Source organism: Oncorhynchus keta, chromosome 17 (genome assembly GCF_023373465.1).
Source record: "Oncorhynchus keta strain PuntledgeMale-10-30-2019 chromosome 17, Oket_V2, whole genome shotgun sequence".
NCBI lineage: Eukaryota > Metazoa > Chordata > Actinopteri > Salmoniformes > Salmonidae > Oncorhynchus > Oncorhynchus keta.
In genome coordinates, this window is record NC_068437.1 from 37,698,653 (window position 1) to 37,720,582 (window position 21,930).

At 40.9% G+C, this 21,930-nt stretch overlaps 1 protein-coding gene across 3 annotated transcripts in view; it reads right to left on the bottom strand.

The window, feature by feature from the left end:
- LOC118395799 (inositol 1,4,5-trisphosphate receptor type 2-like) overlaps window positions 1-21,930 on the bottom strand; it is a 159,503-nt gene that overhangs the window by 38,463 nt on the left and 99,110 nt on the right. For 2 of the 3 annotated variants that reach the window (XM_035789733.2, XM_035789735.2), the window contains exons 44-51: window positions 17,122-17,217; window positions 16,937-17,056; window positions 10,431-10,556; window positions 9,290-9,494; window positions 9,077-9,202; window positions 4,806-4,981; window positions 4,505-4,669; window positions 3,872-4,049 (exon numbers count right to left, since the gene is read on the bottom strand). In XM_035789733.2, the coding sequence (XP_035645626.1) occupies window positions 3,872-4,049; window positions 4,505-4,669; window positions 4,806-4,981; window positions 9,077-9,202; window positions 9,290-9,494; window positions 10,431-10,556; window positions 16,937-17,056; window positions 17,122-17,217 (1,192 nt within the window). The remainder of the gene's footprint in view (window positions 1-3,871; window positions 4,050-4,504; window positions 4,670-4,805; window positions 4,982-9,076; window positions 9,203-9,289; window positions 9,495-10,430; window positions 10,557-16,936; window positions 17,057-17,121; window positions 17,218-21,930) is intronic. The other variant, XM_035789734.2, reaches the window with a different exon arrangement.

Here is a 21,930-nt window from a genome sequence, read left to right on the forward strand (position 1 = left end):
TTGCAACTTGGTATGAACGTTGAACTCTTATTCACTCCAGAAGTGATACCTCCTAGCCATTGAGTTAGCAGCGGCCGCTGTAAACGTGGGCTAGGAAAGGACGGATGACGTATCCAGTCTACCAAAAAACGACAATACTACAACGTATTCAGTTCACCAGCAGAGACACTATTCAAAGGACAAGGAAGATCTCTTTTGGGCAACACAGTCTTCCATATATAACCAACCTATTGAAGCGCAGCTCAGAGTAAATATTTATTGCATTTTCCTTTTCCAAATGGGCGGTTATTTAGAATACATAAGATTCTGTATTTACGATTGCATAGCTTCTCCCTTTGTTCTTCAGTCCTCCCTCACTTTCATTCAAGCCCAACCCCCTCTCTTTGTGTAACCAGCCGTCATATGTTTTCTTGTAGGACATAATTAGTAATCAATGTATGATCCATTCTTTGTTTATGTAATTCTGTGTGATTATTTAGGTATTTGGTAAATAAATAATGTAGCTCAGTTGGTAGAGCATGGCGCTTGTAACGCCAGGGTAGTGGGTTCGATTCCCGGGACCACCCATACGTAGAATGTATGCACAGACTGTAAGTCGCTTTGGATAAAAGCGTCAGCTAAATGGCATATATTATTATTATTATATTACTAAAATCGATGCTCTTTACTCTCCAACCCCTTTCCTCTCATAATTTGCAGAGCGTCTGTGAAGAGAGAGCAGCATGTAATGATAAAGGAGCCATCTGTCTCATGAAATACTGTCTGGTGATAACTATGATAACCAGTAGGGCTGGGCAATATGGGCAAAAAATCATTTCTCGATTTCTTCAAAATTATGGGCGAATCACGATATACACAACACAACCAACAGTATGTGGACACCCATTCAAATGAGTGGATTTGACTATTTCAGTCACACCCGTTGCTGACATGAGTATAAAATTGAGCACACAGCCACGCAATCTCTATAGACAAACACTTGCAGTAGAATGGCCCGTACTGAAGAGCTCAGCCACCTTTCCAAGAAGTCAATTTGTTAAATTTCTGCCCTGCTAGAGTTGGCCGGTCAACTGTAAGTGCTGTTATTGTTTAGTGGAAACATCTAGGAGAAACAACAGCTCAACCACAAAGTGATAGTCCACACACGCTCACAGAAGCTCACAGAACGGGACCGCTGAAGTGCGTAACGTGTAAAAATGGTCTGCCCTCAGTTGCAATACTCACTACCGAGTTTCAAACTGCCGGAGTGGTGTAAAGCTCACCACCATTGGACTCAGTGGAATTGCGTTCTCTGGAGTGATGAATCACGCTTCACCATCTGGAAGTCAGACGGACGAATCTGGACTTGGAGGATGTCAGGAGAACGCTACCTTCCCGAATGCATAGTGCCAACTGTACATTTTGGTGGAGGAGGAATAATGGTCTGGGGCTGTTTTTCATGGTTCGGTCTAGGCCCCATAGTTCCACTGAAGGGAAATCTTAATGCTGCAGCATACAATGGCATTCTAGGCGATTCTGTGCTTCTAACTTTGTGGCAACAGTTTGGGGAAGGCCCTTTCCTGTTTCAGGATGACAACGCCCCAGTGCACAAAGCAAGGTCCATACAGAAATGGTTTGTCGAGATCTGTGTGGGAGAACTGAACTGGCCTGCACAGAGAACAGAGCACTGACCTCAACATCAAACACCTTTGAGATTGAATTGGAACGCCGACTGCAAGTCAGGCCTAATCGCCCAACATCAGTCCCCGACCTCACTAATGCTCTTTTGGCTGAATGGAAGCAAGTCTCTGCAGTAATGACCCAACATCTAGTAGAAAGCCTTCCCAGAAGAGTGGAGGCTATTATAGCAGCAAGGGGGGAACCAACTCCATATTAATGCCCATGATTTTGGAATGAGATGTTCGACGAGCAGGTGTCCTCATACTTTTGGTCATGCAGTGTAGATCTAATAAATGTTTAAAGTTTACCCTAAATAAGTTTTGTTGTACAATTGAAGGTCAAATAACACTACATGTAAAACAGTCAGCAATAATCAAATGAATTCAGGGCTTGTGAAGTTACTGTACCTCGGCTGAATATATGTCTTCCACAACCATAAGACATTCACATTTTAGTCATTTAGCAGATGCTCTTATCCAGAGCAACTTACAGGAGTAATTCGGGTTAAGTGCTTTGCTCAGGGAACATCAACAGATTTGTTTTATCTAGTCAGCTCTTACTGGCCCAACTCTCTTAACTGCTAGGTTAAATAGTTGTACCTTTTTTAATGTTTTTGCAATAATCACAGATCTGGCTTTCAGGTCTGTCTATAAAAATACAATTTTTGTTACAAATTTGACCAGAACCATGCATAATGCACATTCACTAATAAAGTAGCATGTATTAAAGAAAATTAACACCGATCTCATAAACGATCTCTCAAACACAAGCCCACGTGCTAGTGAGTAGCCATCTCTAATATTTATATTTCAAGTTTAGGCAACTTGGATCTATTTGCTAGCTAACAAGGTAAAAGAGTTTAATTGTTATGAACACACCATTCTGTCCTTCTCCAACTGTTTGAACAGCATGTTAGCCTGTCCACTTTGTTCAGAGGTTGAAATCAAGCCTACCTTTTTATCAGAATGAGAACGAGTTGGCAATGCCTTATATAATTGTTTTATGCTTATTGCACATTTATAAAACACAGACTAAACAGCCAGTATAACAATCTTTACTTGACTAAAATGCTGCTAGTGATACGTGCGCAACAAATCGGCCATTATTTTTCCAGAATGAATGTTCATTAACACATCCATTTTAGTAGTGTCTGCGCCGCTCAGAATTTGAGGAGTTGAAACATAAACAGGGTATGGTTCGAAAGGTTAACTTCTCTATTATTACAGTAAAATAATGTCTCCATGTGTTTCGGTGTCCATATGACTGATTTTGTTGGACCAAACCTCAAATGCAAATGGCAAAACCATTTGTCAGAGTAGGCTTGGGTGTGTATGTAAACCAGAGAAAGATGAGAAGCAAAAAGGTTTCACTCTTGCCAAAAAATCTGTCCAAAATAAGCCCAATGCTTTTATATGTGCTTATTTAGGAGGGAAGGCAGGCTTGTCACCTGCCTTTGGGCACAGGCTTGTCACCTGCCTTCCCGCCTTTGGGACAACAACTCCTATTGTTAGTGCAGAGACATGAGCATCTCGTCATTATATACATATATCTGGTGTAAATGGGAAGGTGCACACAGCACAGAAGGAGCAAATGAGACGAGCCCAAAAAGATAACAAGAGGACATAAACGCTCATAAAAATGAAAAATACAAAAAAAACCTTGATTCCGCGATAGACATTTGGATTAATGTGCAAAAATCACACAGCCCTACTACCCAGTTTGCAAAATGAATTGCAATGATATCATTATTAGATAGTGGTCAGATTGTATACTGGCTGTATGAGGTCTTACAATCGAGGGCCATAGAATTGGCCAGTCAGGTGTGGGTAATGAAGGGCAACGGTTAGGTGTGGGTGGGTGGGTGGTAGGACTAATGGGGAGACTATGTGGCCACAATCCAGTGTAAGAGGTGTTCGGGAGCAACATCAGAGATCATGTATCTTATACTGAACAGTGACCATATCAGCGATCAGCAGGACAGGCTGAGGAGGGTGGGGTAATGTGGGGGAGCAGGGGGGTGACAGAGCAGAGTAAATGGGCAGAGACCTAAGGGTACTAGTACTAATTGAACTGGGGTAAAAGTGCAGAGACCTAGGGTAGGGTATAGGGGCAAAGGTAGTGAGTAGGGGGTGACTGTGGTTTATAGTGCAGACACCTAGGATAGAGTACAGGGTTCTGGGCTGAAGACAAGGGGACGTCTATGGGTACTGACCTGGCAGACGTTGCACGTCCATGAGGAAGTCGTCCTTGAGGAAGAGGAAGCCCACGATGGAGAAGAGGTATACCAGAATGAGGGCCAGCACAGCCGTGAGGACGATGGAGCGCCCATTACGGGTCACACTCTTAATCACGTTCAGCAGGGTCTCCTCACGGTTCAGCAGATCAAAAAGCTGAGGGGGACAGACACACAGTCAGACAAATGCAGACACAGGGACACACATGGACACAAACAGCTTTAGGAGAGCTGTAAAGGCACCCGACATCACATAGCTTCCGAACAGCAACAGCAAAAGAAGGAGATGATGTGGCTTTCTGCAAATGCAGCTGTGTCTGAAAAACCTGGTTCAAGTGGGGGAACAAGGAGACCATGGAGCTAAATGATGGAACCACACTATAACCACCTGCCGGAATCACATGGCACAAAGAAAGGTCCAGACTTAATCAACATCACTGTTAAACGTCCATTTTATGTTTTACAAATGATAACCAAGTACTTTCAAGTTAAATTAATCCAGTTCATTGAATTGAATGGATATTTAAAATGATAAATAAGCAATAATAATATAAAGTTATTGTATTTTCTAAAGTTAAATGGTGAAGTGTTGCAGAGATTGTTTTCACTAACCAGGAAGCTGTAGAAGAACTCATGGACAAAGAGGCCCAGCATACAGACGATGATGTAGCCCACGTGGTAGAGGAAGGGCATGTCCATGACCACTGCCTTGTAGCCCCGCGTGAATGTCCCCTGGTTGCCCACGAAGCTCACCAGGAACACTATCTTATTTAGGAGCTGGAGAGAGGAGAGGAAAGAGGACTGAAAGAGGGCTTCAATAGAAGATGATGCTGAAATTACAAAACAGGAGTTAGTATTACACTGTACAGTTACTTAAAACTATTTTGTCTGTATTTGACTTTGCTGTACTTACATTGGCGGCCCCCAGTAGCAGCAGGGTCGGGCCCAGGCCCAGTGTGTAAATAGAGCGCAGTATGACAGAGACCAGGAAGGGCCGGACACTCCCTGGTTTGGGCAGGATGAAGAGCATGGCTGTGCACACCACCAACGCCACCCAAAGCAGGATGGACACAAAGGGGGGCAGGATGCCTGGGGACGGAGTAAACAAACAAACAACAAATACAGATGAAGACATTCACACTGTTCAGAGATTTGGTATTTGAAGCCTTTGGGTTCATGTATTTAGCAACAGAGCAGAGTGCTTCATTATAGCCTGGTCCCAGATCTGTTTGTGCTGTATTGCCAGTTGGGGACAAGCCTATAGCTAAGTGGCAACTGCCAACTGGCAAGACTGCACAAACAGATCTGGGACCAGTCTAGCACTTGGCACAACACTCTAGGTTCTCTGCCTCTCGAGAGCCAGTCACAACAGGCAACAGTGGGGAATGTCAAACAATGGCCCAAAGGGAAGACTGGTGATATCCAAACCACTGACCTCGTGCATCTCATAAACACTGTTGCCTTAGCACATGAACCAACATTTACTGTGATTATCATGCACATGATCATTCAGAATTCACCATACAAGATTGGGACTTTCCTTCTGTGCTTAACTTTTTGATCATGATCTACCTTTAGATTTCTCTATTACTATCATGAAATGAGAAGTCACGTTTCCAGCCACAATCCAGGCTTTAGTCTTTGCAATGCAGGGCTAACAGACCAGAAGTTTGAGGATTTGCTGACCACCATGGACGAGCTCACTCTCCCTGCCTGTTTCATTACACTACAATCAGAGCCAGCTGCAGACAATGATCAGCTGGGGGGAAATCTGATTTTCACAATTTGATGCAATATTAAGCAAAAAGGCACGAGGAGCACTTAGCCGTGGTATATTCACCATATACCACAAACCGCAGAGGTGCCTTATTGTTATTATAAAATGGTTACCAACCAAAATAAATATTTTGTCATACCCGTGGTCTGATATACCACGGCTGTTAGCCAAATAAGCATTCAGGGTTCGAACCACCCAGTTTATAATTATATATGCAACAAATTTTCCACCAACAGGTTTCTGTGGCAATGCACCACCCACAACCAATAATCAACACAACTGCATACCGATTACAGACTTCGAGCGCTTATCATAATGGTTTGCGTTTTCAACACAATCAAGTAGCGAATCGAAATCTTTAAAAAAATCAAAATGCATCCCTCCCTACTCAGCATCGATTGTTTGGTTTGACAATCTCCAAATGTCATTACTATTTTTGGTGTTTCTCTTTCCATTAATCGAATGGCAGTTGCACAGTTTGGATGTTGGAATTATAGTAGAGTGGAGTGGATGAACATGCACAGATATACTACTTAAAGTCTCCTGTAGGCTAATCAGATTAAAATATTGTGACTAGTTGTGTTAATGCCACACACAAAATGTAATACATTTAAAAAGTTAAATGACAAATATTTAGGCTATATTGAAGCGTTAAGGTCTAGGTTGAGGAATGGCTGCTCGTGTTAAGCTTTCCTGAATAACTGGGCCTGCTGGGAGCATAGGCCTGTGGCCAGGATGACTTGGGATAATGATGATCGGCAACAGACAGCGCTCCAGTATCAGAAGTCAAAATTCAGCCAGACTGGCCTGCTACTGTGCCTTTCTGTAAACTGTTGAGAGTAAACCCACTACTATTCCAAATGGAATGAATGGAATCAAACATTCAAATAACAGTGCTTTTGCGCCATTATTCAAATGACATTTTCACTGCAGTTTACAACCTAGAGTAGAATTGTGATCACGTGGTCCTTCTGTAGCTCAGTTGGTAGAGCATGGCGCTTGTAACGCCAGGGTAGTGGGTTCGATTCCCGGGGCCACCCATACGTAGAATGTATGCACACATGACTGTAAGTCGCTTTGGATAAAAGCATCTGCTAAATGGCATATATTATTATATATTATATTATATTATATTATTATTATATTATATATTATCACGAGAAAAAAATTATGCAATTATTCATTGGATTGTGGTTTGGATTGTGTAGGCTAGTCTAGGTAGGATCCTTTTATTGTCCCTAAAACAAGATCAATAGGGGAGCTTTTTGAGCTGCGTGTCTGTTCTTTCATACAATGAAGCACCTGGCCTCCACTGCCTATCAGTTATTCCTCTATCTTGTAGATTTATATAGAAAATTGTGACTTGTTTCAGGAAACTATGCGTAAGTCGTGCTTCACTACTTCACAGGACAGTCATTTGAACAAAACCTTTTTTTATTTTATTAAAATGTGTTTTTTTGTGGCAGAATTGCCTTGTGAACTTTAATGTGCCTTAATAACAAACTTGTATGCCATCTGTAAAATTGTTAAATTACGAGCCTAGTTGGTTTAGCCATGGAAAAAAATACCGAAATCTTCCTGCAAGCCATGACTGGCTAAGATAATGAGTGGGCTGGACATGCCGATAGAGGAGTTTGGATTGGTCTGCCATGTAGCACGCTTCGGTTTATAATATGAGCTAATATGTGTTGTAATAAATGTAATACTTTCTAAAACAGCTTTTATTTTTAAAGAACTCACGTAGTAGAACTGCATAAAGTGTTGCTCTCCTCTTTCTGAAGGACTGAGTTTTGAAATTGTGGAATTCGAGTATGATAGCTAAGGAGATGGAGAGAATTCTGGTGTTTGACTGCAAATATGCAGATCCGGATCACATTTTCAAACTATGGGCAACCATGACATTCGTGACAGAGAAGGAGAAGCGTCCATTCATGTATACGGGTAAGAGAGTCTACATTTTTAGATATTTCACATGACTAATTTTGTCAGAAAGTAATTTTCATTTCAAGTTAAAGTGTACTGTTAACTAACTAGCTAAAGTTAATAGGCTGGCTAGCTAGCTAACATTGTGTGTATGATCTGTGTAGTAATATTATTCATATTCATCAGAGCCATTTGGATTTCTAGTTTAAGCCTAATGTTAGCTAGCTAACATTGAACCTGTTTGGTTAGCTACCTTCAGATTCATGCAAGTTAGTAACGTTATGAGTTGGGATTATGGGTCATTGTTTAGCTAGCTAGATACATGTCTAAACAAAAGACTGCACCATGCAAGTAACTATTTCAATAGAATGTTTATGTTGTCACTTCAACAACTTTCGATAGACATAGCTGGTAAATTCGCTCAGAATAACTGACAAATTTACGAACGCTCAACACACGTTGAATATGGTTGGTGTCAGATAAATTTGGCAAAAAAAGTATAATTACATTATTGCCAGCAGCACAGTTGCAGTCACCAACATTCTGGATAACATAAAAACAGCCTAACCAACTGTGTTAGAGCGAGTAAAATGGTCAGAGTGAGCTGTTCTCTCATTTGTGTCTGGAAGTAGCTAGCAAGCTAGCCAACATTAGCCAGTTAGCTTGGGTGCTTGACTGCTGCTGTTCGGTCAGAATGCTCGGATCAATCCTACTTTTCAGCCAGAGCGTTCAGTGTGCGCTCTGAACGCTCCGAGAACAAAACGCTCTGAATTTTTCGAATGGCCAATCTGGCAACGCTCTGAGCTTTCGAACACCCAGAGCACACTCAGACACTCCAGATTAAATTTACAAACATCCGTAGTATAAACCAGCCTTTAGTCTTGAAAAACTTTGGTTGTTTAGTACATAGCCTCACATGTGAATCCTTAAAGAGATGGGTGGGGCTAAAGCTTAAAAGGGTGTGAACGATGCTGAATGGTTGCAGACAAAGAAGGGCTCTCCAGTAGTAGTACCGAAACATTCAAGGGCTATTTTTTCAAAAGTGAGGTTACAAGTTTATTAAGTCTCAAAGCAGAATTACTTTCCCATTGTTCCTCAACTGTAGTGTATGATATACAATTTTATAGCTCCGAGTCTTGTTTATCCAATGTAAAAAACACAATTTCCAATTTTGCTACATAAAGACCGAATGAATCGAGCCGGTCGGTCACAATTGAATTATTTTATGTTTGGTATGATTAACCAATTACAGGTCTAGAAACACAATCAAACTACCACTATTGTCACTATGGATAAAGGGCAGGATAGACAGTCGAATGGTAGATTATATTGACCAGTGATATAGTAAGCGTGCAGAAAAGCATAGTGCATAAGGGAAGTACAAAAATACCTTGAAAGGCGAGGCACATGCAAGCAGATGAGGACATTATATAACTGTCTCAAACTGTCTCTAATGAATAAGAACTTGCTGTAGGACATCTCACCTTCATCTCCGTCATCTCCAAAGGGGTAGAAGAGAGCCACGGCCACGTTGACTAGAACGGCTAGGTAGAAAGAGATGCTTCCCCAGAGAGAGATGTGCCGAGAGAACCAGAACAGAGCCAGGTTATCTATAGTGACACGGGACAACTGGTTAATGTCCCTGTATCACAATGTAGCCATTATTTCACCACCAGAATTGTTCATCAGTGTAAAACCTTTTATCTTACTGCGTATCTTCTTCTGCCAGCGCATCTCATTATAGAGGTCGTCAAACTGCGTGAAGAAGTCGTTGACCTTGCTGCCCTGGTCATCCCTCTCGGTTGTAGTGAACACGCGCATCTTGGACTCCTCTGTGAGGTACTCACAGATGTTGGGCACTGGAAACACTATCTGCTCCATGGTGCGGTCGTGACGCACAATCTGACGAAAGAACATGATATGATACCCCAAAGACCAAGAACAAAAGTAGCTGTACTTTCAGGGTGGTCTTGTAGCTCAGTTGGTAGAGCATGGTGCTTGTAACGCCAGGGTAGTGGGTTCGATCCCCGGGACCACCCATACGTAGAATGTATGCACACATGACTGTAAGTCGCTTTGGATAAAAGCGTCTGCTAAATGGCATATATTATTATTATTATATATTATTCAGGGGTATATCTAATAGAAATGCATTCCAGGTGACTATGAAGCTGGTATAGAGAATGCCAAGAGTATGCAAAGCTGTTATCAAGACATCAAATTTAATTTTACCTTCATTTAACTAGGCAAGTCAGTTAAGAACACATTCTTATTTTCAATGATGTGGGTTAACTGCCTGTTCAGGGGCAGAACGACAGATTTGTACCCTTTCAGCTCGGGGATTCGAACTTGCAACCTTTCGGTTACTAGTCCAACGCTCTAACCACTAGGCTACCCTGCCGCCCCAGAATAGCCTAGTGAAGAAACTACGTGATTCTATGTGTTATTTCACATTTTCGATGTCTTCACTAATATTCTACATTGAAGAAAATAGTAAAAATAAAGAAAAACCCTTGAGAGTAGCTGTGTCCAAACTTTTGACTGGTACTGTATATTTAAACAATAAGGCCAGAGGAGGTATGGAATATGGCCAAATATACCACGGCTAAGGACTGCTCTTATTCACGGTGCAATGCAGTTTGCCTGGATACAGCCCGTGGCCATATACCACAAACCCCCCAGCAAAATAAAATAGCGAGCAAAATTTGATGATTTGGTGTCATTACAACCAAAAACGGGTTGAAATAAAAATCATGACGTAATTTTAACCAGTTTTTGCCACTGGGTTGAGATAATAGGATGATGTGATTAGATGAAGACTGTCTGGGTGAGGTCTACCTCTATCTGAGCGGTGTGGTTGGCATAGTAACCAAGGGCGTCGCCTCCCTCCGTGTCAACGTTCAGCAGCAGCCCCGCTGCTAGCGGCCTCAAGCTCTGCTGCAGGAACTTGCTGTGTCTGGCTAGCTGGAACACACAAAGTACAGCCAATCAGTCAACACTAGGTACTTCCACTATTACAGATCTGTCATCGATAGTAAAATGTGGAATGGGTTTGTAACCCAATCCATTTCAACTAGAGGTCGGCCGATTAATTAGGGCCGATTTCAAGTTTTCATAACAATCAGAAATCTGTATTTTTGGGCGCCGATTTGGCATTTTAATTTTAATTTAATTTAATTTTTACACCTTTATTTAATCTTTATTTAACGAGGCAAGTCAGTTAAGAACACATTCTTATTTTCAATGACAGCCTAGGGTTAACTGCCTCGTTCAGGGGCAGAAAGACAGATTTTCACCTTGTCAGCTCGGGGGATTGCAACCTTACAGTTAACTAGTCCAACGCAATAACGACCTGCCTCTCTCTCGTTGCACTCCACAAGGAGATTGCCTGTTACGCAAATGCAGTAAGCCAAGGTAAGTTGCTAGCTAGCATTAAACTTATCTTATAAAAAACAATCAATCATAATCACTAGTTAACTACACATGGTTGATGATATTACTAGATATTATCTAGCGTGTCCTGTGTTGCATATAATCTGACTGAGCATACAAGCATCTAAGTATCTGACTGAGCGGTGGTAGGCAGAAGCAGGCGCTTAAACATTAACTCAAACAGCACTTTCGTGCATTTTGCCAGCAGCTCTTCATTGTGCGTCAAGCATTGCGCTGTTAAGGACTTCAAACCTTGACCGAAGTGAAATGGCTGGCTAGTTAGCGCGCGCTAATAGCATTTCAAACTTCACTCGTTCTCTGAGCCTTGAGGTGGTTGTTTCCCTTGCTCTGCATGGGTAACGCTGCTTCGATATGGTGGCTGTTGTCATTTTATTGCTGGTTCGAGCCCAGGGAGGAGCGAGGAGAGGGATGGAGGCTATACTGTTACACTGGCAATACTAAAGTGCCTATAGGACCATCCAATAGTCAAAGGTTAATGAAATACAAATGGTATAGAGGGAAATAGTCCTATAATAACTATAACCTAAAACTTCTTACCTGGGAATATTGAAGACTCATGTTAAAAGGAACCACCAGCTTTCATATGTTCTCATGTTCTGAGCAAGGAACTGAAACGTTAGCTTTCTTATGTAGCACATATTGCACTTTTACTTTCTACTCCAACACTTTCTTTTTGCATTATTTAAACCAAATTTAACATGTTTCATTATCTACTTGAGGCTAAATTGATTTTATTGATATATTATATTAAGTTAAAATAAGTGTTAATTCAGTATTGTTGTAATTGTCATTATAACAAACACATTTTTTTAAATGTATTTATTACTATTATATATATATTTTTTAAATGTATTTATTACTATTATATATATATATATTTTTAATCAGTATCGGCTTTTTTGGTTCTCCAATAATAGGTATCGGCGTTGAAAAATCACAATCGGTTGACCTCTAATTTCAACACCTAATTTGTTTGTAACTTATAAACATTCACATTTGAGTCATTTAGCAGATGCTGAGGAGGAGGTGCGAGAGGGGGGGGGGTGCTGTGGGATTATTTAAGATACTATTTGAAGAGGTAGGGTTTCAGATGTTTTTCGATGATGGGCAGGAGCTTGTTACACAACAGAAAAGAGCTCTGACTGGGCTGAGCGTTAAGCTGCCCTCCCGTAGCTTTGACTGGGCTGAGCGTTAAACTGCCCTCCCGTAGAGGTGTAGAGAGAGAGTCCTTACAATGAAACAGAGCAGTGAGAGATCATTGCCATTCAGTGAGGCATTCTGATGTCAATCACCAAGCAGAGACATCATCCCCTAAACCATCTGCTCAATACCAAGTCTGTTGTTGACAATGTACTACTTTTCCTCTCTATCCAGTGATGAATGTCTGCCTGCCTATTCCTCTTTCTGTGGTGATAAACATTATACACTTGTCGGCGGACTCTTTCTTCCATCAGGTGAGATGGGGGTGATTCTCAGCTGACTATTTCAGACAGCACACAGCAAACTGGGAACATTCCCAGAACATAAGCTAAGAGCCCCATTAAGTTATACATAAAACCCTATCTAACATTAGGATGATATCTTGAAAACACACAAATATGTAAAAGTGCAATCAGAAATAATTCAGACCCCTTCGCTTTTTCCACATTTTGTTACAGCCTTACTCTAAAATGGAATGAATAAAATGTATTTCCTCCTCAATCTACACACAATACCCCAAAATGACAAAGCGAAAACAGGTTTAGACATGTTTGCAAATGTGTTACAAAAAGAAGAAGAATACCTTATTTACAAAAGTATTCAGACCCTTTGCAATGAGAAATTGGACCTCAGGTGCATCCTGTTTCCATTGATCATCCTTGAGATGTTTCTACAACTTGATTGGAGTCGACCTGTGGGGAAATTCAATTGACTGGACATAACTTGGAAAGGCACCTGTCTATATAAGGTCCCACAGTTGACAGCGCATGTCAGAGCAAAAACCAAGCCATGAGGTTAAAGGAATTGTTCGTAGAGCTCCGAGACAGTATTGTGTCGAGGCACAGATCTGGGGAAGGGTACGAAACCATTTCTGCAGCATTGAAGGTCCCCAATAACACAGTGGCCTCCACTCTTAAATGGAAGAAGTTTGGAACCACCAAGACTCTTCCAAGAGCTGGCCCGCACAGCCAATCAGAGCAAATGGGGGAAAAGGGACTTGGTCACGGAGGTGACCAAGAACCCAATGGTCACTCTGGCAGAGCTCCAGAGCTCCTCTCTAGAGATGTGAGAAACTTCCAGAAGGACAACCATCTGTGCAGTACTCCACTAGTAAGGCCTTTATGGTACAGTGGCCAGACGGAAGCCAATCCTCAATAAAAGGCACATGACAGGCCGCTTGGTGTTTGCTAAAAAGGCACCTTAAAGGATCGTTGATGAAAACCTGCTCCAGAGCGCTCAGGACCTCAGATTGGGGTGAAGATTCACCTCCCCACAGGACAACGACGCTAAGCACACAGCCAAAACAGCGCAGGAGTGACTTCGGGACAAGTCTCTGAATGTCCTCGAGAGGCCCAGCCAGAGCCAGGACTTGAAGCCAATTGAACATCTCTGGAGAGTCTTGAAAATAGGTGTGCAGCGATGCTCCCCATCCAACTTGACAGAGCTTGAGAGGATCTACAGAGAAGTATGGGAGAAACTCCACAAATACAGCCTCTTACGCAATAATATCTTACCCAATATTTTTATTGTATTTTACCTTCATTTAACGAGGCAGGTCAGTTAAGAACAAATTCTTATTTACAATGATGGCCTACCGGGGAACAGTGGGTTAACTGCTCTGTTCAGGGGCAGAAGGACAGATTTTTACCTTGTCAGCTCGGGTATTCGATCCAGCAACCTTTCGGTTACTTGCCCAGCGCTCTAACAACTAAGCTACCTGCCGCCCCAAGAAGACTCAAGGCTGTAATCGCTTCCGAATATGCTTCAACAAAGTACAGAATACTTACGTAAATGTAATATTTTTGCTTTTTTCTACATTTTCTAACATTTCAAAAACCTGTTTTTGCTTTGTCATTATAGTGTAATGTGCGTAGCTTGATGAGGACATTTTATTTTTCATCCATTTTAGAATAAGGCTGTAACATAACAAAATGTAGAAAAAGTTAATGGGTCTGAATACTTTCCGAATGCACTGTATTTGTTTATCTATGTAGGTACAGTACCAGTGGTTGAGAGAATGCTAAGTGTGTGCAAAGCTGACATCAAGGCAAAGTGTGGCTACTTTGAATAATCTCAAATATAAAATATATTTACTTTTTTGGTTACCACATGATTCCATGTGCTATTTCATAGTTTTAATGTATTCACTACTATTCTACAATGTACAAAATAGTAAAAATAAAGAAAAACCCTTGAACGAGGTAGATGTGTCCAAATCTTTGAATGGTACTGTACATACATACATACATACAGTTGAAGTTGGAAGTTTACATACACTTAGGTTGGAGTGATTAAAACTCGTTTTTATACCACTCCACACATTTCTTGTTAACAACTATAGTTTTGGCATGTCGGTTAGGACATCTACTTTGTGCATGACACAAGTCCTTATTCCAACAATTGTTTACAGACAGATTATTTCACTTATAATTCACTGTGTCACAATTCCAGTGGGTCAGAAGTTTACATACACTAAGTTGACTGTGCCTTTAAACAGCTTGGGAAATTCCAGAAATTGATCTCATGGCTTTAGACGCTTCTGATTGGCTAATTGACATAATTTGAGTCAATTGGAGGTGTACCTGTTGATGTATTTCAAGGCCTACCTTCAAACTCAGTGCCTCTTTGCTTGAATTCATGGAAAAATCTAAAGAAATCAGACAAGACCTCAGAAAATAAATTGTAGACCACCACAAGTCTGGTTCATCCTTGGGAGCAATTTCCAAATGCCTGAAGGTACCACATTCATCTGTACAAACAATAGTACGCAAGGATAAACACCATGGAACCACGCAACCGTCATACCTCCCAGGAAGGAGACGCGATCTGTCTCCTAGAGATGAATGTACCTTGGTGCGAAAAGTGCAAATCAATCCCAGAACAGCAGCAAAGGACCTTGTGAAGATGCTGAAGGAAACAGGTTCAAAAGTATCTATATCCACAGTAAAACGAGTCCTATATCGACATAACCTGAAAGGCCGCTCAGCAAGGAAGAAGCCACTGCTCCAAAACTGCCATAAAAAAGCCAGACTACAGTTTGCAACTGCACATGGGGACAAAGATCGTACTTTTTGGAGAAACGTCCTCTGGTCTGATAAAACAAAAACAGAACTGTTTGGCCATAATGACCATCATTATGTTTGGAGGAAAAAGGGGGAGGCTTGCAAGCCGAAGAACACCATCCCAACTGTGAAGCACGGGGGTGGCAGCATCATGTTATTGGGGTGCTTTGCTGCAGGAGGGACTGGTGCACTTCACAAAATAGATGGCATCATGAGGATTGAAAATTATTTGGATATATTGAAGCAACATCTCAAGACATCATTCAGGAAGTTAAAGCTTGGTCGCAAATGGACAATGACCCCAAGCATACTTCCAAAGTTGTAGCAAAATGGCTAAAGGACAACAAAGTCAATGTATTGGAGTGGCCATCACAAAGCCCTGACCTCAATCCTAGAGACAATTTGTGGGCATAACTGAAAAAGCGTGTGTGAGCAAGGAGGCCTACAAACCTGACTCAGTTACACCATCTCTGCCAGGAGAAATGGGCCAAAATTAAATTTATTGTGGGAACCTTGTGGAAGGCTACCTGAAACATTTGACCCAAGTTAAATAATTTAAAGGCAATGCTACCAAATACTAATTGACTGTATGCAAACTTCTGACCCACTGGGAATGTGATGAAAGAAATAAAAGTTGAAATAAATCATTCTCTCTACTATTATTCTGACATTTCAAATTCTTAAAATAAAGTGGTGATCCTAACTGACCTAAGACAGGGAATTTGTATTAGGATTAAATGTCAGGGATTGTGAAAACTGAGTTTAAATGCATTTGGCTAAGGTGTATGTATGTAAACTTCTGACTTCAACTGTACACACTGGTGGAAAAAGACAATTTCATCCATTTTAGAATAAGTTTATAAAGAACCAAAAATGTGGAAAAAGCCAAGGCGTCTGAATACTATACACAAACAGCGCATTTGGAAAGTACTTTTTTTTTTTACATTGTGGGAACATTCACCTAACCTATTTTGGTTTGCTGGGCAGATGCTCAGAAGTGTGGTGACTTTTACTGATAAACAGGAGCAATAGCTAAAAGGGAATGCTTGGGTTATGTGTGTTATGTGTGTGTATATGAATGCTTGAGGCAGGTGTGTGGTATGTAATGTTTGTAAATTTGCACATGTGGGGTTACATAAAGGGGTTGAGCGTGTGTGTGCAAACTTCTGTATGTGCTCATGTGTGTTTGGTGTTATTTTGGAAGTGCAAACAGCCAGCCCCAGAGAGCTCGGTGGTCATGATGAAACCAGTCGGTTGGTGGGACAGAAATACCCTGTCTGACAATCTATTTTGGGTGAAAGACAGAAGTGAAAACCCGCTAGACCTGTTCCGTCTGACTCAACACAGGAACCATTTCTTCCACTGAAAGTTACATCCATTATCACCTGCTGAAATCACACAAAACAAGCCTATATGAACACACCTACAGACATGAATCATTAGACTCACCTGGCGGTGGAGTAAGAGTGTGACACAGGCGAATGATACAGTATGTGAATTACCGTCGTTTTCTGTGCCACTGACTTTGCCTTTGTCATTGGGTCCTTAAAGTATTAATACGCAGGTGCACAAATTATCCCCCACACACACACTCAATCATGCTTGTTATAACACACGTCATGGGGTTACCTGGTGGGCCAGGATGTAGATGTTGTGTCCTACGTCTTTTGGTTTGATCTGGTCTCCTATAGAGTTCTCCTCAGCTTCACTCTCCAGGCCCTGGGCATATGCCTCCTTCATCACATCCACCTGGAACACACTTTGTCAGTAAAGTGTGTATTTGTGTGTGTTAGTGTGTGTGTGGATTCACTCACCAGCTCCATGGGCCTCATCTTGTAAAGGATCTTCTCGGCGTTCTCGCTGTCATGGCGACTCTCCATGATTGCCAGCAGCAGCTTGGAGGCGTTGTTCTAGCACAGAGAGACCACGACACATGACCATCACATCCTAACCCACTCCACAATCTGTTACCGGGCGGAAACTGACTTCAAAATCAGTACTATACGAAGGCAGAGACCAACCGTGTTGAGCCCCACCTGTTAAACATGCACTACCATTAAAAAGTTTGGGGTCACTTGAAATGTCCTTGTTTTTTTAACTTCTCTAGGGTAGGGGGAAGCATTCGAAATTTTGGATGAAAAGCAGGCCCAAATTAAACAGCCTGCCACTCAGGCCCAGAAGATATGATATGCATATAACTGGTAGATTTGGATAGAAAACACTCTAAAGTTTCCAGAACTGTTAAAATAGTGTCTGAGTATAACAGAACTGATTTGGCAGGCAACAACCTGAGAAAAAAAATTACTTCCTGAATGGATTTTTGTTTTTGTAGTTTTCTATTCAATGCCATTACAGTATCCATTGACTTAGGACTCAAATAACAGTCCCTATGCCTTCCACTAGATGTCAACAGTCTTTAGAAATGGTTTCAGGCTTGTATTCTGATAAATGAGGGAGTACGACCAGTCTGAATGAGTGGACCCTGAAGTGTCACAGAGCATTTTCATGCGCAATCCCGAGAGTGCCTTTCTTGTTTACCTTTTATATATTGACAACGTTATTGTCCGGTTGAAATATTATAGATCATTTAGGCTAAAAACAACCTGAGGATTGAATTTAAACATCGTTTGACATGTTTCTATGAACTTTACGGATACAATTTTGATTTTTTTTGTCTGCCTGTTTTGACTGCGTTTGAGCCTGTGGATTACTGAAGGTTTTTGGATATAAAGAGACTATTGAACAAAACATTTATTGAGTAAATTAATATCTTCGGAGTGCAACCATATGAAGATCATCAAAGTATAGGGATTCATTTTATCTCTATTTCTGAGTTGTGTAACTCTTCTGCTTGGCTGGTTACTCTTTGCAATGATTTGTCTGCTGGGCTATGTTCTCAAATAATCGTAAGGTATGCTTTTGCCGTAAAGCATTTTAAAAATCTGACACCGTGGTTGGATTCACAAGAAGTTCATCTTTAAACCTATGTAAAATATGTTTTGTTTTCTGAATTTTTATAATGAGTATTTCTGTATTTGAATTTGGTGCTCTGCAATCTCATTGGATGCTGGCCAGATGGGACACTAGCGTCCCACATACCCTAGAGAGGTCCAAGATTTTGTATTTTTTTGTCCATTAAAATAACATAAAATTGATCAGAAAAACAGTGTAGACATTGTTAATGTTGTAAATGACTATTGTAGCTAGAAACAGCTGATTTTTTAAATGGAATATCTACATAGGGCTACAGAGGCCCATTATCAGCATCCATCACTCCTGTGTCCCAATGGCACGTTGTGTCAGCTAATCCAAAAAAATCTGCTAACTAAAGAGCCAAGAACTTGAGAGGAACGTATCTTCCTCAACGAGGACTATCCTGAAGCTGTCCACCAGAAGAGGAAAGAACTGATCCCAGCCATAAAAGCTGCCAGAGCATGTGGGGACATCACTTACATCTGCTATGACAGGCTCATTGTCCACCCTCCCTCCCAGAAGAGCCAAGCCTATGGGTTCGTAGCTTCAACCCCGCAGCACACACACGCCAATTGATTAATAAACTGCTGAATGTATATTGTTTTACATTGCTTTGTTTGCTCTTCTTGCTCTTTTCAGTATTATGTCGATCTCTGATAAGGTACCCAGGAAAGGGATGAAAATATCCCAAATGAATATACAGTCCCTTGCGAAAGTATTCGGCCCCCTTGAACTTTGCGACCTTTTGCCACATTTCAGGCTTCAAACATAAAGATATAAAACTGTATTTTTTTGTGAAGAATCAACAACAAGTGGGACACAATCATGAAGTGGAACGACATTTATTGGATATCAAACTTTTTTAACAAATCAAAAACTGAAAAATTGGGCGTGCAAAATTATTCAGCCCCCTTTGCTGCGATTACAGCTGTAAGTCGCTTGGGGTATGTCTATCAGTTTTGCACATCGAGAGACTGACATTTTTCCCATTCCTCCTTGCAAAACAGCTAGAGCTCAGTGAGGTTGGATGGAGAGCATTTGTGAACAGCAGTTTTCAGTTCTTTCCACAGATTCTCGATTGGATTCAGGTCTGGACTTTGACTTGGCCTTTCTAACACCTGGATATGTTTATTTTTGAACCATTCCATTGTAGATTTTGCTTTATGTTTTGGATCATTGTCTTGTTGGAAGACAAATCTTCATCCCAGTCTCAGGTCTTTTGCAGACTCCATCAGGTTCTTACCGAATGGTCCTGTATTTGGCTCCATCCATCTTCCCATCAATTTTAACCATCTTCCCTGTCCCTGCTGAAGAAAAGCAGGCCCAAACCATGATGCTGCCACCACCATGTTTGACAGTGGGGATGGTGTGTTCAGGGTGTTGCTTTTACGCCAAACATAACATTTTGCATTGTTGCCAAAAAGTTCAATTTTGGTTTCATCTGACCAGAGCACCTTCTTCCACATGTTTGGTGTGTCTCCCAGGTGGCTTGTGGCAAACTTTAAACAACACTTTTTATGGATATCTTTAAGAAATGGCTTTCTTCTTGCCACTCTTCCATAAAGGCCAGATTTGTGCAATATACGACTGATTGTTGTCCTATGGACAGAGTCTCCCACCTCAGCTGTAGATCTCTGCAGTTCATCCAGCGTGATCATGGGCCTCTTAGCTGCATCTCTGATCAGTCTTCTCCTTGTATGAGCTGAAAGTTTAGAGGGATGGCCAGGTCTTAGTAGATTTGCAGTGGTCTGATACTGCTTGCATTTCAATAGTATCGCTTGCACAGTGCTCCTTGGGATGTTTAAAGCTTGGGAAATCTTTTTGTATCCAAATCCGGCTTTAAACTTCTTCACAACAGTATCTCGGACTTGCCTGGTGTGTTCCTTGTTCTTCATGATGCTCTCTGCGCTTTTAACGGACCTCTGAGACTATCACAGTGCAGGTGCATTTATACGGAGACTTGATTACACACAGGTGGATTGTATTTATCATCAGTAGTCATTTAGGTCAACATTGGATCATTCAGAGATCCTCGCTGAACTTCTGGAGAGAGTTTGCTGCACTGAAAGTAAAGGGGCTGAATAATTTTGCACGCCCAATTTTTCCGTTTTTGATTTGTTAAAAAAGTTTGAAATATCCAATAAATGTCGTTCCACTTCATGATTGTGTCCCACTTGTTGTTGATTCTTCACAAAAAAAGACCGTTTTATATCTTTATGTTTGAAGCCTGAAATGTGGCAAAAGGTCGCAAAGTTCAAGGGGGCCGAATACTTTCGCAAGGCACTGTATGTAGCCTTAGAAGATAACAGATAACTTTCATATATTAGCCATTTCTGAGACTCACTTAGATAATTCATTTGATGATACATCAGTAGCAATACAGTGATATAACATCTATAGAAGAGACAAATGCTTATGGGGGAGGTGTTGCTGTATATATTCAGAGCCATATCCATGTAATGCTTAGAGAAGATCCTATGTCAAGTGTTATTGAAGTGTTGTGGTTGCAGGTTCACTTGGCACATCTAGCGCCTTTTCTTTTGGGATGTTGCTATAAGCCAACAAGTGCTAACCGTCAGTATCTAAATAATATGTGTGAAATGCTTGATAGTCTTTGTGATGTAAACAGAGAGGTCTACTTTCATGGGGACATGAATAGAATGGTTTTCATCAAGCTGTCCGCTTAAGAGGAAGCTTTTTACTGTAACCAGTGCCTGTAATCTGGTTCAGGTTATTAGTCAACCTACAAGGGTGTTTAAAAACACTACAGGAACAAGATCATCCACACGTATTGATCACATTTTTACTAATACTGTAGAACTTTGTTCTAAAGCTGTGTCTGTACCCATTGGGTGCAGTGATCACAATATAGTGGCAAAATCTAGGAAAGTTAAAGTTCCAACACATGGGCCTAAAATAGTATATAAGAGATCATACAACATATTTTGCTGTGACTCTTATGTGGATGATGTTAAAAATATTTGTTGGTCTGATGTGATTAACGCTGCACTTGATGAATTTATGAAATTGCTTATTCCAATTATTGATAAACATGCACCTGTTAATTAAGAAACTGACTGTTAGAACTGTTAAGGCCCCATGGATTGACAAGGAACTGAAAAAACTGTATGGTTGAAAGAGATGTGGCAAAGGGAGTGGCTAATAAGTCTGGCTGCACATCTGACTGGCTTATTTACTGCAAATTTAGAAATGATGTGACTAAACTCGTCAAAAAAAAGAAGAAACTTTATTATGAAGCCAAGATCAATGATATAAAGAATGATAGAAAAACACTTTGGAGTACTTTAAATTAAATTGTGGGCAGAAAGATAAATTCACCTCAATCTTTCATCGAATCAGATGGCTTATTAATCACAAAACCATTTGATGTTGCCAATTATTTTATTTATTATTTTGTTGGCAAAGTGGGCAAACTTTGGCAGGAAATGCCAACAACGAACAGTTGTATTGTATTCATGCATAAAAAAAACAAATAATGAAAGAAAAGCATTGCAAGTTTTAATTTTGTATAGTTGTGGGAGAGGTGGAAAAAGTATTGTTATCGATCAATAATGTCAAACCTCCTGGCATTGACAATGGAAAGCTACTAGGACGGTAGCTGACTCTATAGCCACTCCTATCTGTCATAT